Below are 13,200 nucleotides of genomic sequence, written 5' to 3' on the forward strand. Positions count from 1 at the left end.
CATAATACTTATCATTAATATGAAAGTAAAAGGGTAAAGTAAAAGCAATTCCATTTCCTCTAGTAGTGGAGGCATAATTTTTTAGCCTACCATGCATAGGCCTATGTCATAAATTGCAGTTGTTTTTAGTTTTAGGACCACTTTTGCTTTACTGAAGTAGAAGTCCATATTTTAACAGAACAGGCCTAGCCTGAAGAAATTTGCTAGCCTATGTCTAGGTAGGCCCAAGATGTAATTTCAGTAACATTTGTGCCTGTAGCCTCTGCATTGGTATTAGGCTAACCTCAACAGGGTACCTGAAATATCTTTTGACAGCTTAATCATAATCGGTTGGGGTATTCCAGATGAATAATGAATTAATTTATTTGTCAAGCTGAGTCGTAGGCTAACCAGTGTAGTGGTGAGGAACGTTTCATTATTTATATTGGTGTTATTTTGATATAAAATTTATACGCTAATGTTACATCCTCAGTTTTATTTTACATATATATTGCTTTTTAAATTTTTCACCCCCTCCTTGATGCACATTACAACTGGTTAGGCAGAATTTAAAATTATGGGATTCAGTTAGTTAGAAATATTAAAAATGCTTGTTTTTTTTTTTCCTGATCTTCAAAATCAAATACTTTTTAAATAGCCTAATTTCACTTCATTTGTCGTGTGAAATCAATTAGAGACAATTTATTAGCTTACTGTGTATAGGCTTATGCCATGAATTGCAATACATAAAACTAATCAATGACCTAAAAGCAAGAGCAATCCATTCCCTCTGGTAGTCTAGGCATTATTTTTTAACTTTCCATGTATAGGCCAAAGCCATAAATTGCAGTACATAAAACTTGTTAACTAAAAAGCATGATTTATAATCATGTTTAATAGTTATGATGAGAACCAGCAATATTTTTAGTCTGTCCTGATCAGTGACAATACTTATAGTCGAGTGGTTCTGCTGGTTTTCAGCTGTTCAGAATAACCCCCACCCCTTGGTATTGTACATTGGGGTTGTAGGCTATGTTGGTTCACATAACTTGAATTTTTCATCAGTATGGAATATGTAATTAAGAACATTTTATGGAAGGTTTTTTATGTCATTTCCTTCCCAAAAATGAAAACTAAATGATATCCATGAGTTTATGAATCACCATCTCTTGGCTGTATCCTTGCTCATGAGTGTGACTCATGGTACTCTGAAGGTAGGTTGTCGTTGTTGTTGTTGTTGTGGTTCCCCAGACTCTGTTATGCCAGGAAGCCTGCACCGCAAGAAGAAGGACACCACGCTTACTGGATCTGACCATAATTGTGTGGTAGTGTGGATGTTGTGTTGTTGTCTAAAGGGCTGCCAAGTTAGGGCAATCTACTAAGAGATGTGTAATTGTGTGGGGACTAACTTGGCAGAGTGGACATATGTCTGTTTGGGTGTTGTCTATGCAGTGTTTGTAGGTGTTTAGTGATTGGTGATGACCACAGTGAAGTCGAGTCAGGTGTACTCTCACCAATCTTGAGAGCTGTGTTTCTGTGCTGCTTATGTTGGGTGGGGGGGTGCCGAGTATTTTGTTGTTGGGAAGGTTATTAAGTGCTTGTCTGGTGAGGTGAGTATGGATGTGCTTTTTGTTTTGTGTGATGTTTGTGGGTGGTGGTATAGAATTCAAGATATTTGTATAGTGTCTGTGTGGTGTATTCGCTATTTGCCTGTGTGTTGGAGGGTGGTCGAAGGTAATAGCATGGGCTGTTTGTGTTGTTTATGACTGATGCCAAGAATTGTGTGCCTCTCATGTCTAAGTGTTGCCTGATGGTGAGAATCTTGGTTTCGGCGTGTAAGTGTTCTATTGGTGTGGATTGTGTACTGCCAAGGATGATTCTAAGAGCTTTGTTTTGTATTATTTGTAGTTTGTTTAGTTGTGTGTTGGATATGGCAGGGTGCCAGGCTGGGCTGGCGTATTTTATTATGGAGCGGATGTATTGTTTGTATACTGTGACGAGCGTTTCTTTTTGTTGTCCAAATGTTGTGCCTGTTAGTGATCTTAGTGCATTTAGTCTAGGTCTGCATTTCTTGATGATGTTACTGACATGTGGAGCAAATGACATTGAAGTGTTGTATGTGACTCCTAGGATTTTTGTTTCATGTGTGTGTGGGATTGTGGTGTTGTTCAGCGTTGCTGTGGGTCTGTACTGATGTTGTTTGTTGTGACTGCTGAGTAGTGTACTTGTGGATTTTGTTGGTGCTACCTGTAATCTGTTTTGTGTGAGCCAGTTTTCAAGTTGTGTTATGTAAGTCTGTACTTGTGTGGAGCATACGTTTTTGTCTGCATGTATTGATATGATTGTTAGATCGTCTGCATATGAGGAGATGTATATGTTGTTAGGTGGTGTTGGTATGTCATGCGTGAATAGGTTAAAAGTGTTGGACTTAGGACGGAGCCTTGTGGGACGCCGTTCGGGAAGTTTCTGATTTTGGATGACTCGCCATTGTAGTGTACAAATGCTTGTCTGTCTGTTAAGTAATTGGCGAGCCAGCGTTTGGTGTTGTTGTGTAGTGTGGTGTTGTAAACTTTGTTGATGAGAAGTGGTCTAGAGATGGCGTCAAAGGCTTTACTTATGTCTATTGTGATTAGCAGTGTTCTTTGTGGTGGGCGTCTGGAGTTAATGCCATCTTGTATTTTTTTGTGTGAGGTTGGTGAGTAGTGTTGTTGTGGAGTGGTGTGGTCTGTAGCCATGTTGAGTGGGTGACAGTGGTATGTGTGGTGTGGTTTCGCGTAAGATGAGGCGTTCTACTACTTTTGATGGTGTGCAGAGTAAAGTTATAGGTCTGTATGAAGCTGCTTGTGTAGGTGTTTTGTTTGGTTTTAGAAGTGCTATTATTTTCCCCAGTTTCCAAGTGTGTGGTATAGTGCAGTGTGCGTATGAATAGTTGGCTATGTTTGTCAGTGTTTGTGTGCCATGGGGACCTAGATGTTTTAAGTGAATGTTTGAAATGTTATCGATGCCCATGGCTGCAGAGTTTTTAAGTTGTTTAATGATTCTAGCAGTGTCTTCTGTTGTGGCTAGTATTACTGTGTAATCTAATGGGAACTGTTGTTTGCGTCTGTAGATGTGTCTGTCTTCTTTGTATTTGCGTAGGTGGCTGATTTTTGTGTAGTGGTTTATTAAGATGTTGGCTTGTAGTTTGCGTGAAGGGATCTTGTCAGATGTGGTGATTGAGGCGTGACTTTGAGTGTTCCCACTGTTTGAATTGATGAGACTGTTGATAGTTCTGTGTAGTTTGGATGGGTTGGTTCTGTAGTCTAGTGTACCTTGAAAAGTTTGCCAGTTCTCTGTCTGTTTTTGAGTTAATTTGGTGTTTATTTCTGTGTTTAAATCATGTATGCGATTTGTTGTGATTTGTGTGTGTGGGGTTGGTGTATTTCTTAAATTGTTTCGTTCTGTTATGAGTCTGTTTATGTCAGGCGTGAAGTTTGGGTTGTAGTGTTTTCTGTTGCCTTTAGGAACGTTTCTTTTGTCTGCATTGTTTATTATGTCGTTGAATTGTATTGTTGTATTGTTTAGTGTCTGTGATGATGTTATGTGTGTGTGGTTTAGCTCCCGGAAATGAGCCTCAGTGGTTTCAAGTACTCATCCCAGGCAGCGCTTGTAGTTAGGGATGTGTGGTTCAGAGTGTTATTAAAATAGGAAGGTGGTCTGATGATAGGTCTGTTTGTGTTTTCGATGTGATTGATGGTGCTATGTTGGGTGAGCAAAATGTTATGTCTGGGGAAGTGAGACTAAAGTTGGCTTGGTGTGGTATGTGTGTGCATATCTGTGTTGTTTATTATGTATAGCTGGTCTAATTGTGTTGAGATGTCTGTGCCTCTTTGTGTGATGTCTTGGTGGGCGTACTAGTCTGTGTGTTTGGCATTGAAATCTCCTCCCAGAAGTATATCTGGGAGGGTATTCAATGCCTGCAGTCTAATTGTGAAGTTTGCTGGTAAACCTGGTGAATATTCTGGAGGGATGTATGTGTTGATGATTGTGATTTGTTTATTGTGCCCTATTTTGATATTAAATGCTTGTAGTTCTGTATGGCTGTCTACTTGTGTTAGTGTTCTGATGTGCTGCGCTTTTTCAATGTAGGATATGTTATGGTGTATGTATGTGATGAGGCCTCCACCATCACCATGTTGTCTGTCTTGTCTGATGGCTGTGTAATTTGATATGTTGGGTGTTTTATGTGTGTTTCAGTTTTGTTTCTTGAATGATGGCTATGTGGATCTTTTGTTTGTGCATGAAATGTTTTAGTTCAATGTGTTTGTTATGAATGCCATCAATGTTTAATTGTAAGATGTTTATGTTGCGGTGATTATGTCTAAGTGTGTGAGTACATGTATTTAGTGGTGCATTTCTGTGGGCGTTAGGTGAGTGTGTGCTATGGGGTGTTGGGGTTTGTGGGGATGTTTGATTTGTAGGAATGGGTGATGGTGTTCTGGGATTGGAGGAAAGTGGGTAGATGTGGGAGATGGTGATCTGTGTGGTGTTGGTTGGTTGGTGTTTTGTTGGATAGGAAGTGCTTGTTGTGTATTATTACTGTTTGTTTGTGTGTGTGTGTTACGGCATATGATGCACTTCCAATGTACATTGTAGTCTTTTAGTGTTCTCAGTGTGGTGCACCGAAGGTGTACCCACCCACCACAGAAGTTGCAGTGGACTGATCCACCCCGCGCGAGAAGCTGTGACTCGTGTGCTGCAGATGGACGTGTAGGGGCTTGGGTTTAATTCTATGTCACCGGCTAGGATTAATTGTAGGGATATAGTAGCCGGGTTACCATATCCCTTCAGAGAAAAACTGAGATCCAGCTGCTGCGCGGCGCCACCCCGGGCGCGGTACCCTGCGGAGCATTGGGGAGCCACTCCTCCTCTCTCCCCTCCCTTGTCTTCGCAGTGGGGTTGTATTGTGGACGTTTGATCCAGGCGGCCGTCGTTCCACCGCCGTCTGGAGAGTCCCACGACGATGACGCGTCCACTCCGGAACCAGAAGGTAGGTTAGAGGGGAGCTGTGGAGCCCAAGGGTAGGTTAGAATGCATTTCTGTTGAATTACGGATTACCTGGTGCATTTTTAGTTTTCTGTAAAAGACAACTATTTCTCTGTTCATCCGCACTTTTTCTTTCTGCCCTTAGATCTTGAAAAAACTACTGAGGCCAGAGGGCTGCAAATTGGTATGCTGATCATCCACCCTCCAATCATCAAACATTTTATATAAGGTTAAAGTTAGCCATGATCGTGCATCTGGCAACTATAGGACAGGCTACCACCGTGCCGTGGCTGACAGCATTATACACTGTGCAGAAGACTCGATTACACCAAAGAAACTCTGGCGCAATCTTTACTTATGTTTTGTAAACAGTTAATTTATTTGATTTTTCTGGAAATCTGCAGGCCTATTTTTGAAATGAGTCTTACCTCTCTATTACGATAGCTGTATCCTGCGTCAGGCCAGAGGACAATGTATTATAAAAAGTAAAAGATTAATAGGATTGTTTAGTTTGAACCGTCTATTCACCCATCCCTTTTTGGGTGGTTTGAGAGTCTATAGTTTTCCATTCAGTTTTTTTCTGTCATCAGCCTGCTAGGACACATAGGATAGTGTTTATGTGATTTCATTGATTAGATCGTTATCTGAATTTGGTTTGGGTTTTGGCTTTCGATATTATTTTATGAATAACTTTAAACTTTTTTTTTTATATCACCGCAATCCTTGTGTTTTATATTTGTCATTATATAGGATATGTCCAAGGAGGAGAAAGACATGTCATTTCCAGTCTGTAAGGTAAGAGGGTGACGGTCACAACCAGGGTGTTAAACGCAGGAACAACGACAGTGAGATCAGTGTATTGGTTGGTCAGATGAAATAATGAATAATTATTTAAAGTATAAGCGGATTTAAGAAGCAGATAAAAATAGGAAAAGACAAAAAGATTCTTCTAACTCCAGGACAGCAAATGAGGTTAGGAGTAGCTTTCTCATTTTTCACCACCTTTCAAATAGCAGCTCTTGCTGCTCTCCCTGTTTTCCTAGTAACTTTTCTCCTTCAAAATTTTCTCCTCTCAAAGCTCCCTGTATTGTTCAGAATATGATGTTTGGCAATTAGAAGTGCTGCAATAATTATACAGTAGACTTAGGGCTACTTACTGCTTTATCTGCCCAATTATTCGTTCTTTTTTGGGTTTCCCCCTTGCGGTGGAGGATGTGCCAGCGCCCTTCCCTCCCTGTTAGCCATACCCTAGCCACGTCCTGTGACACTCCTCCTACTGTTGGAGGTACAGGGAAGCAGGGTATGTCCAGGAGGGGAAGTGGCTTGTGCCCGTTGTCATCTTCCTCTGGCCAACCTGGCGCATGTCACATACAGGTTGGCACTCGGTCACCAAAAGATAAGCACAAAATAACCAAATTCATGTAAAATTAATTTAGTAACATTCTTGTTCAAAGCTCAAGATAAACAGGCTGATGAAATATTAAATAAAGTAATGTTAAAGATAATTAAATTATAAATAAGGGAATTCAGTGTGCTTTTATAATGTAATAACTGAATGAAAAAGAAACCTATAAATTAAAACTGTTTCAAGCTATATAGATCTGCACGTAACACGATAATTTAGTTTGGCCACGACTGAGTATGTGGAGTGAGCAGTTAGGAACCCAGAACCAGGCAGGAGGTGATATGCTAGGTAATCCATAGGCCTTGCTGGAGGGTGCGTACTCCTAGCGTTCCCTATGCAGGTTCTTCTTGTGGTCTTCCCTTGCAAGAGGATTGGTATTCACTCAGAGGCATTCCCCTGACATCAGGTGCTTGCCTTGCATCGGAAGCTCTCTTGCCAGTAGGTGTTTGCCCACTATTGGACACCCGCTTGACAGCAGGCGCTCGCCTGCCATCGGACACAAGCTTGACAGCAGGTGCTCACCTGACACCGAACGCTTCCCTACCGTTGGACTTTTGCCTAGCACCAGGCGCCCGCATTCTTCTCAGTGTCCTAGATGGTCTGGGTATGCTGGTTCGTCTTCACATTTTTTGTCTGACGTGAGGGATTTTCGTGCAAGTAGCCACGATTGGGTGTGTGAATGCATTTGTTCTACATATTCTCCTTCCTTTCTCAGGCGTTCTCATCAACTTTTGACGCCTGCCTCGTAAGAGAGCGCTAGTTTCTCCTGCTTCTCGGAGAAGTAGGAGGGAGCTTTTATTGTAGTTCCTGCTCTTCTCAGATGTTGTGCTTCCAGCCTCGGTCGCCTTCTTCATCAACCCGGGCTACTCCTGAGCATTCTGGGCATTTTCTTCAACCACGTTCTACATCTTGTACACCTCAGACTGCTTGCCAGTCTCCAAGTCAGGATTCGAAGCATTCCCAAGCCTCTTATAGGCATTCTCGGTCACCTTTTCAGCACCAAGGTTCAGCATATTCACCTGTTAGTCAAGCAGATCCTTCTTTGATTGCTACTATCTCAGTAGCAGAGCAGACTGGAGTACAGTATCTTCCCCTCAGCCAAGTTTTTTGAGGTCAGCTCCTTCGGGATTTTCGGTTTTGCTTCCTGCTACCTTGATGTTGGTTCAGGATGGTGTGAAGAGTCAAGAAGGCTTTGTTTTCTGTGTAGATGAAACTTTGGTGTCAGGTGCCATGACACAAAGTGGAGCCAACCATTCCTCTGGTATGAAACAGTGTTTTGCTTCCATTTAGTTCCTGTTTAGAGGAGTTGAAACTCCTTTCATCTCGGAGCAGGGGGTTCTGCTGTTGCCACCCCTGCTTCCCAAGGATTTCCCTCTATGAGACTGCGGCAGCTTGCAAATTTGACTCTGATGCTGATGAAGAGCAGGTAGTATCGTCAGCTGTTCAGAGACTGATTAAGGTGTGTGCTAGCAAAGTTCCTGATTTTTTGAGGGATCAGTATTTCAGGATTTGAGGTCCCTTAAGATTGCTAGGCTGAAACCTAAGGCATATCCCCTTCCGTCTGCAAAACGGGCTAAGGTAGCACTGAACAGATTTGACTTGATGGCTAAATTGCTCCATCAGAAGTGTCTTCTAAAAGTTCTTCCCCTTTCTTCCCCTCTTTATGAGAGAGGAGAGCGATGTCTCATGATACTAGGCAGTTACCCTTTATCGGAAATGGCTGTAGCATTAATAGACAGATAGCAAGATTGTTCCTGCTGTTATGCAGATTTTTTGGCTGCTTAGATAGAGCAGTTTCAGACTCACTTAGGGAGTCCATGCATGCCTTTCTAAGGCGTTTGTCAAGCGTAAGGAACAGTTGTGTTCTTTTTGGCTTCCTCTGTCTCTTCGACAAAGAAGGTTGACATTATCGCACATCACCCTTTACATTCTTTACTGGGTGCCTCAGCATTAGATATGATAGTGCAAGAGGTTTAGAAGTGGAAACCAGATCTTTGTTGCATCACTCTCAAACATTTAGGCATACACAACCAAGGCAGCAGCTGCTTCTGCAGTTAATGCAAGTTTCAAGGTTCCCCCAGGCAAATGGACAAGTCATTGGGGCCCTTGAGCCATCCCTTTCAGGCTTTCAGGGACAACAATAAGCACCCTAGAAATCCAACTCCTGATATGATGCATCAAGCCCCCCCCATTCCCCCATAGGAGGGAGGTTGAGCCTCTTTTATTCATTTTGGAAGGTCTGGAGGCAGGTCTCTGGATGGTGGAGGTACTGTAGGAGGAATACAGCATCCCCTTTCTTTCCCAGCCTCCTCTACCCATTTTTCTTTTGGAGTTTCCCTTATCTTCACAACGAGAAGCTCCAGATCTTGCAAGAGGAAGTAGACGCTCTTAGGCTTAAAGGAGCTGTGGAAATAGTCTTGGACTGAATAGTATCAGTGGACATGATGGATGCTTACTTCCAAGCAGTGTACAATTCATCCAAATTCAAGGAAATATTTGCAGTTTGTTTTTCATGGCAAGATGTACCATTTTTGGGCGATGTACTTTCGTCTGAGCTCAGCTCCACAAGTTTTTACCATAGCCATATCGCAGTTGGGTTTACATGTTAAGCATTCGGATGCTTCTCTACCTGGACGATTGGCTGATTCTAGTGCCCACTTTACAGTAGAGGGGAGCCTGAAGGGCAAGAGGTACTCTCTTAAAGTTGACACGTATGTTGGGAATACTGATAAATGTTTCAAATTCCAATCTAGTACCAACTCAGAACCTTGGTTACCTGGGAATGCTTTTGGACAGCAAGAATTTCGTGGTTTCTCAGAGAGGAAATGCATAAACAGCTTTCTTTTAATTATTAGAAGAATTTCTATCCTTCACAACCTTGCCAGCCAAGAAATGGTTGTCCCTGTTAAGGTACATGGCATCACTAGAGAAGTTGGTTCTGGGCGCCAGGCTGAGAATGAGGTCAATTCTTTCCTTTCTCAAGAGGCACTGGAACTGGGAAGTTCAACTTGGAATCCATTCAAATTCAGGTCTCTGGGGGAGTTACAGGATCCTCTGAGATGATGGAACCATCGACCTCAACTTTTGCTAAGAGTGTCTTTCCGGTTGAAGAGCCCAGACCTCACGTTATAATCTGATGCATTTTCAGAAAGTTAAGGAATGGTTGCAGCAGACAGGCATTTAGCTGGGGTTTGGTCCACAGAGGAACGAGAACTCCATATCATTCAGTTAGAGATGTTGGCAATGTGGAAGGCCCTGCTAGCATTAGAGGCTCTAGTACTGGACAAAAAGGTAGCACTCTTTTCAGACAATTCAACAGAAAGGAAGATCCGCACTGGCATAGCTGAGCAATCAACGAGGCACAAAGTCAGAAGCTTTGTTCTGCCTTTCAAGTCGCGTTCTCACTTGGTCAGAGGAAAGGAAGATCCTTCTGTTACCCTAGTTTGTGCCAGGAAAAATGAACATTTTGGCAGACCAACTGAGCAGGAAGGACCAGATTCTGTCTTCCAAATGGACTTTGAAACCACAAGTCAGCAAGGACCTTTGAAAGCTATGGGGCACTCCTCTATTGGACCTGTTTGCCACTAGGTCCAACAGTCACCTGCCTGGGAGATGCTGTAATGAGTCAGCAAGTGTGAAAGCACCTTTTCACTTGTAAACAAAACATCCAGCGAATTGGCACACCCAAATTCCAGGTGGCATTATAAAGACTGTTTTTGACCACAAGAAGTTCCCCATTCCTAATCTGGGTCACTATTCCCTGGACGCTACTGTCATTTTTCCTCGTGGCTATCGATAATTATAGTTTATAACTCATGAACTATTTATTTGCATTTTCTTCATTTCGATATGTTCAACAGAGATTACCATTGTATTTACATATTGTATATATGTATATGTGTGGTTGTGTCCGTGCGTGTGCGTTCTTGTGCGTATGTGGGTGGTGAATGAATGGGTCGGGGTGTGTACGTATCTTTAGGCATACAGACAGGGCAAAATGGATTGCATGCCACAGTGGATTAGAAAAATGTTCAGCTTTTAATTGTGATAAGTCAATAGCAAAGTATAGCAGTGTTTATTTCCAGCCCATTGTGCGACATTTTACGTTGTATATACAAGGTCAGGGTCACTGGCCAAACAATCCATACCCAAATACTTCAGAAGAAATCAGTAGATTTATTAGACCTATAAGAACAAGAAACAGATTGTACAACTAATGTAGCAATAAACGGAATGTAAACTTATGAAATAATGTAATTACACTATGTAAAAACATCATGTAAGTATAATGTACATAATTAACCACCCCCTAAGCAACTAAGCATTGTAAATATTAAATAATAACCACAAATCCCTCCCCACCCACATTCCCATCCTCTTAGAGCTGTAATTGGGATGCTGGATATTATTGTATTTCAGTTCTTGCTTGACAAAGAATGCAACTGTCTGTCTTTATCCATATACTAATATATACATATATATTATACATACGCATACACGCAAAAATATATTGTATATGACACATTTTCTTACCTTTGTATTATGTTTATATACCAAATTGTCCTTCTGTAAATTCACAGATACGAACTCTTGTAGGTCCTTCTGTATCCACTTATAAAAAGTTTTGTCTATTTTAGCGTTCACGTAGTTATACTGAACTGAACCACACAAAAAAATGCATGACTTCCTGTTCGCCACCTTTAGTTTACTGATGTATCTGTGATAAACAGCAGTTTGTCTTTTCTGACTGGGCTATGGTAGTAACATCATTTGTTACTGAAGCAATGATAGTTACCCCAAGTGCAAACTCCCGTTGTAAAAGTTCGGACATAAACGATACACGAACAATAGCTTCGGCTTGGGAAACAGCAAATTGCGGTTTGATTGCAAACTCGCTCACATTATACAAAAGGTGGTGATACGAATTTACGGGTTTTTATTTCAGTTCAATACAGTATGAGGAAGTTACGGTACTGCTCAAATAGGAAAGAAAACAAAACCTGTGCTTGTTTCCAGAGCCTGTAAATGAGCTTTTATTTTAAGTGAAACTAATTATATATAGTTGTGATGGTCCATAGTAATTGTCATTGTTATTTTATCCAGTTTCATTACACTCTCGCTTTTTTTCATTACATACAGTATGTATATATATATATTATATATATATATATATATATATATATATATATATATATATATATATATATGTATGTATGTATGTATGTATGTATGTATGTATTTACACACACACACACACATATATATATATATATATATATTATATATATTTACTCACACACACACACACACACATATATATATATATATATATATATATATATATATATATATATATATATATATATATATATATATATATACACTGAATAAAAAAATATAATGTGTGTGTGTGTGTTTGTTTAAAAAAGACACTCAACGATTAATTTTTTAAATTTCACCTATTCCACGTTGGACGATGACGAACCTAGCCGTCAGTTCTGCCAATGTCGGCTATAAACTTCAGTGAACTAAACTAAACACCCTGGTCCTCTTCTGATGGTCTTAGGAGTATGGCATTCATTGGTGGTTGTGTACATACAATCACACAAACACTAATACAGTTTATATATAAACAATAGAATATGAAATATGTATCTGTGCTTGAAACATAACATCTCATCACGGTCTGGTCTTATATTACTTGCATCAAAGATAGAATATGAAATTTGTCATACTGTTTTACCAGTATATAACTTTTCAAGCTGTACGTTTGCCTGCAAACATAACATTCATCACGTATTTCGTCTGGTCTTATATTACTTTATCTTCCACCTGGCTTACTTCATCTAACAATGCGATCAAGGCAGACTGTGTAGAATTTTCTGGTCATTTTCTTATTTTGATTTTTATGTCAGCCCTTCCTTCACATCAGTAAGTCGAATGAACTCTTGATGAAAGGGCTGTCTGGTTCCATCCCTACCCCCATCCCATCCCATCTCCATCCCCATCACATCCCATCTCCATCTCCATCTCCATCCCCACCCCATCCCATCCCCATCCATCTCCATCCCCACCCCACCCCACCTCCATCCCCAACCCCCATCTCCATCCCCCATCCCCATCTCCCATCACCCCCATCACCCCATCCCATCCCATCTCCATCCACACCCCCCTACCCCCATCCCATCCCATCTCCATCCCTATCCCCACCCCATCTCTCATCCTCCCCAACCCTGTCTTCATCCCATCTCCATCCCCACCCCATCCCATCCCATCTCATCTCATCTCCATCCCCACCCCATCTCTATCCCCATCCCATATCCATCCCATCTCCATCCCATCCCCACCCCATCTCCATTCCCACCTCATCTCCTTCCCCATCTCCATCCCATCTCCATCCCCACCCCATCCCCATCCCATCTCCATCTCCATCCCCACCCCATCTCCATCCCCATCCCCATCCCTATCCCCATCTCTATCTCCATCCCCATCCCCATCCCATCTCCTCCATTCCCACCCCCACCTCATCTCCATCTCCATCCCCACCCTCATCCCTACCCTATGGCATTAGTTTGTACAAGGTGAAAACTATAAACCTGTTACGTAAAATAAAAATATGCCTTGCTTATATAATCGTGCGTTTACAAACTCAAAATCTATATTTAGGGGTGGACTCGGGGAGAATTCGAAAAAAAGAAGTGTGATTTAATATATATAAATCGGCTCGCGTTGAAATCACGAATGGCAATCACCCAACAATAAAATACTGCTGAACTCGACGCTCCGTAATG

At 41.4% G+C, this 13,200-nt stretch overlaps 1 protein-coding gene across 1 annotated transcript in view; it reads left to right on the plus strand.

The window, feature by feature from the left end:
• The first annotated feature begins 12,360 nt into the window (after window positions 1–12,360).
• The window catches only part of LOC136851088 (uncharacterized), a 149,639-nt gene continuing 148,799 nt past the window's right edge, over window positions 12,361–13,200 (plus strand). The window contains exon 1 of the mRNA XM_067125058.1: window positions 12,361–12,979. Coding sequence (XP_066981159.1) covers window positions 12,361–12,979 — 619 coding nt within the window. The remainder of the gene's footprint in view (window positions 12,980–13,200) is intronic.

Source organism: Macrobrachium rosenbergii, chromosome 23 (assembly GCF_040412425.1).
Source record: "Macrobrachium rosenbergii isolate ZJJX-2024 chromosome 23, ASM4041242v1, whole genome shotgun sequence".
NCBI classification, from domain to species: Eukaryota; Metazoa; Arthropoda; class Malacostraca; order Decapoda; family Palaemonidae; genus Macrobrachium; species Macrobrachium rosenbergii.